This window comes from Scylla paramamosain, chromosome 5, assembly GCF_035594125.1.
Source record: "Scylla paramamosain isolate STU-SP2022 chromosome 5, ASM3559412v1, whole genome shotgun sequence".
Classification (NCBI taxonomy): Eukaryota; Metazoa; Arthropoda; class Malacostraca; order Decapoda; family Portunidae; genus Scylla; species Scylla paramamosain.
Window position 1 is genome coordinate 7,544,192 of NC_087155.1, and position 5,000 is coordinate 7,549,191.

The following is a 5,000-nucleotide window of genomic DNA, read 5'->3' on the forward strand; positions in this document are numbered from 1 at the left end:
GTCCATAATGCTTTCATAATTCTACTGATAGTTTAATAACGATCCTGCATCATGAAAACACCTATGAAAACCAGACTAATCATCTCTGTGTCCTTTGAAAATAGTGCTGATGAGAGAACAAAGCGTTTGAGAAGCTTTTAAATGTTGATAATGGTGGTAATTGTTAAGGCTTGAGTATATTGAAGCAGTAACTAATGATGGTGGTTGTGTTGGTGGTAACTGTGATGGTGACAGTGGTAGTGGTGGTAATGGTGGCGGAGACAAGGAAAAGATAGACCAAAGGACAATATCTCTCTCTCTCTCTCTCTCTCTCTCTCTCTCTCTCTCTCTCTCTCTCTCTCTCTCTCTCTCTCTCTCTCTCTCTCTCTCTCTCTCTCTCTCTCTCTCTTTTCCTTGCTATCTGTCTCCTTCCTTTGTGATGGTATGTCAGTTTCCTTCATTCTCTACGTTTCATCTGGTTCAGGTCACGCTGTGCTATCCCTTTCTTTTCTTATGTGATCTTCGACTGTTTTTCATTCCATCGTGGTAGTAGTAGTAGTAGTAGTAGTAGTAGTAGTAGTAGTAGTAGTGATACAGCTGTTATTGATGATATCTTAATCTAGTCATTAATTAATACAAGGGAATATATTCGAGAACACAATAGCAACACTTGGTTAATTTAAAGTACATGAGCGTCAACAATGATCACCAAACGAGACATATTCAAAGGAAGATTCATGGCTATAGTAGTTTTGAAGGCGGTGAGTTCTTTTGTGGATGAGTCACTGAGAGACAGACAAAGGTAACCGTTAGCGACATTCACTGGCAAGCCACTCTTTATTTGTACTAACATGAGGACCAGTTAAGGAAGAATGCTAAACGTAGATTTTGGTACATTTATTGAGATAGGTAATAACTTGTACAAACGTTTATTTCTGTTATTGCTGTGCTGCATTTATTGAATTATTTTAGATGTTTATTTTGATTTGATACCTTTGAGAGAATGATTAAAAAAAGTGTGTGGGTATTTAGTTGAAGTTTTCCTCTGATACATTTATTGAGATCAACAAGTAATTATTAAAAATAAAAGCTATGCATATTAGTTTTCTTGTTTTCTACATTTGTTGAAAAGGATAAAAACTGGTAGGGATAAAACATGTACATTTTTGCATACGTCCGTTTACATAAGTAATATAAAGGAACTGAGTCATGAACATTTCCCCGGCAGATTCCTCCTCCCTGCCCGAGAGGAGAGCAAGCCATCCAGCAGCGGCCGCGACAAGGTGCTGTCCGGTGAGTACCCGGAGCGATGGTTACAGTGTTCATGGGCAGAGTGTTACTCGTGCTGGGAATTGTTTTCATCCGATGTGCATCGTATAAGTATGTACTGTACATCATCATCATCGTCATCATCATCATTCTAAACAAGCATTAGAATGTCCCAAAGTATTATATACAAAACTAAACATGAAGACAGACAATAATTTTGAAATCGAGTGACGGTCATCTTCCTTGAGAACCATTTGTGATACTTCATCAATGATTCGGTGTAGAGGGAATGTACGAGTATTTAATATATTTATAAATTTATGGATGTGGATGATAGGTGGAAATAGGTAGGTATGTTTCACACAGGGACTGCCACGTGTAGGCCTGATGGCTTCTTGTAGCTTCCCTTATTTTCTTATGTTCTTTGGTTCTCATATTCCTTGCAGAATACGAGAGCTGGTCTTCTTAAATTAACTATCTACTCAGACCATTAAACATGTACAGTATTATAACCTGAACACATAATGTCCTGTAAAATTTGAATACTATAGTACGGTGAAAAGCATGTTTTGTATGTACTGTTCTTTCTTCTTTCTTTTTTCTTTATATTTCTTTCTTTCTTTCTTTCTTTCTTTCTTTCTTTCTTTCTTTCTTTCACCTTCCCATCCTCAATAGCCGAGGTATATTAAGGCTCACAATAATTATTTTGAACGAACGAAGTATATATAGTTGCGCTCTCTTCGCTCTGGCAAACAACATAAATAAAAACAAACAAGATATTCATTCATCATCAACCACAAATTAACACGTGTCCTATGATTCACCAACTCCACAAGAATTAAAACATACCGCACTACGCACATACACCATATTCAACTACTACGAGTACATTTAGCTGCATCACTACAGTAAAGGCCGTGCAGCAGCTGTGAAGACCCTGGTGAGTGGCGACAATAACAGCACGTCCTGAATTCAGAGGGAGGGGCAGCCATTCTTCTTGCGTAATTAGAGGAAGAAGTTATCGAAAAGAGAGGAAGTTTGGGGGGAAGGGGGAGGAGCGAGGATGTGTACGTGATGGCTGGTTAGTGGGAAGGGAGGGGCTGTTGCTGTTACGAGTACCCAGGGAGAGCAAAGTGAAGTGGAAGAGAAGACGGGAAGAGAAACGGGAGAGAGCAGAGAAAAGAGAGTGATGGAGTAAAGTGAAGGAGAGACAGGGATGGGTAGGCACTGAAACAGGAAGCTGATGGCACTGCGGGGGAGAGAGAGAGAGAGAGAGAGAGAGAGAGAGAGAGAGAGAGAGAGAGAGAGAGAGAGAGAGAGAGAGAGAGAGAGAGAGGCTATCACGGAAGGGAGATAAAAATGGAGGGACGCGAAGGGGGACTGTGTGGGGCGTTTCGAAAGGCAGAAGAAAATGTTAGTGTGAAGGGGAGGGGAAGAGAGTTTGTGGAGGGATGGAAAAGGAAGGGAATGGGGAAAAGAGGTCGTGGAAGAATGGAATAGGTAGCAGTGGAAGGGGAAGAGGCAGTGAAAAAAGTCATAAAAAAGTAAATAAAGAGGGGGAGGAGCAGAGAAGAAGATGCAGATTAACGTGAAATGGAGGAGGAGGAGGAGGAGGAGTATGCAGAAAAAAAGATAAGAATAGTAGAGGAAAAGGAAAGATGGGAAAGAGGAGTTGAAGAGGAAGATAAGAGTGAAGAAGGGGAGGAAAAGGAAGAGGAGGAGGAGGAGGAGGAGGTGGTGGAGGAGGAAGAGGAGAGCGTCAAGAAAGACTCGCTATCGTCCCATCTCAGCCTCGGGGACAAAGGGCACGACTTCTCCCTGATGGTTATCTGTCCCGCCGCCCTCGTGGTGCCGCCTCCTCACACCTGACGAGGCCACCACTAAACAGAAGCGAGAGTTGAAGCTCCGAGAGAAACACCTACATGTTGTTACCAGTTTCCTTTCTGGCTTGTTTATTGTTCTTGTGAGCATGGGTGGAACACGTGTTACTCCGGGCAGATAATAGATGAGTAGAGGAGTGGAATGGCAGCCTAGGGATGGTAAGCGAAGATAAGGTAGATGCAGGACCATTGATGGAGAAATGAGATGAGAAGTTTTCCTGGGATGGCCTAGAATAGACTGCGATGTGTGGAAGATATTGAGGGATGTCTTGTTCTATTGTAGGGTCATAGAAATTCATGATGATGGTGATGATGATGATGATGATGATGGTGATGGTGATGTTATTTACTGATTATATCGGTGATGTCAAATTAAGTTCTAAACGTGTTCATTAAGATGTTTCTATAGAATTAATATATATATATATATATATATATATATATATATATATATATATATATATATATATATATATATATATATATATATATATATATATATATATATATATATATATATATATATATATATATATATATATATATATATATATATAGCTACATAATCATTTAGGAGTGCTGTGCAAAATAAGTGTCCAAAACAAGTGTAGTACAAAATAACTGTCATCGCTTTGTAAGAAGCGATAAGAAAAATTGTGTAGCATTGAGATGAGATGGTTAACACTGCAGTGACGTAGCTGTTAATCAGGCTGTCTTCGTCACTGGTGAGTCAAACGTGTAGGCGACTCGCGGCCAGGAAATCATCAGTCTGGCATCAATATTGTGCTCTTCCATTCTAAGATCCGTATTCATAAACATTAGGACGTCTTCAGCTCGACTACATTTAACAAGCTGTAGTGGAAGTTAGTTGGTCTTCAAGTGTGTCTCCATGATCCTACCGATTAACATGGATTCTTCATCATAAATAAGAAGACACTCAAAAAAGAAAAACATGAATAATGATTTCTGTGGTCTTTGAATGTAGTTGAGATAAGAGCCAAAAACGTTTAAGAATATTAGTTAACTGTTGGGGCTTTGTTCATTGCGGTGTTGGCGGCCCTAATGATGACTGCGCGAAGGATGTCTGTGGTGAACTTAAGCATGAAGATACAAAGCAAATGTATTATGAAGGCAGTATAAGGCGAGGTGTGCTACAGAGGCGGTGTGGTGAGTGGCTGGCGTGTGAGTCAGGATGCGTAAAGTGAGTGACGAACGATGAGGTGTGTTTGAAAGGCTCCAATTGCTTACTTCCTGCTCACCTTGTTGCAGAAGAGAGAAATACATAAAAAGAGATGTATATTGCTTAACAGCATTATAAGGAAATCAGATTACCTAAGCAGGCAGCCAGGAACATAAAGTTGTTGTTTTTTTTTCTTTTTCTTTTCCTACTTCTTTTTCAGTTTATAATGAAATATTTACTTGAGAGAGAGAGAGAGAGAGAGAGAGAGAGAGAGAGAGAGAGAGAGAGAGAGAGAGAGAGAGAGAGAGAGAGAGAGAGAGAGAGAGAGAGAGAGAGAGAAAATGTGGGATGGGGTGAGGAGCAAGAAGTCGGTAAGGAAGGAGAGAAAGGAGAAAGACAAATCAGAAATGCAAAAAAACATATTGATTTTGTGGAATAGAAAGTTTCATTTTTATCTTCAGTGATGATGCATTTGTTTCTTATCAGTATTATTATTCTTATTATCCTTATTCTTATTCACATTCTTCTTCTTTTTCTTCTTCTTCTTCCTCTTTTCCGTTTTTTTATTATTGTTGTTATTATTATTATTATTATTATTATTATTATTATTATTATTATTATTATTATTATTATTATTATTATTATTATTATTATTACTACTACTACTACTACTACTACTACTACTACTACTA

At 38.9% G+C, this 5,000-nt stretch overlaps 1 protein-coding gene across 5 annotated transcripts in view; it reads left to right on the plus strand.

Annotated features, from left to right (window-relative positions):
* The window catches only part of LOC135100476 (ankyrin-3-like), a 251,464-nt gene that overhangs the window by 134,237 nt on the left and 112,227 nt on the right, over positions 1-5,000 (plus strand). For all 5 annotated transcript variants that reach the window (XM_064003418.1, XM_064003419.1, XM_064003422.1 and 2 more), the window contains one exon: positions 1,208-1,272. In XM_064003418.1, the coding sequence (XP_063859488.1) occupies positions 1,208-1,272 (65 nt within the window). The remainder of the gene's footprint in view (positions 1-1,207; positions 1,273-5,000) is intronic.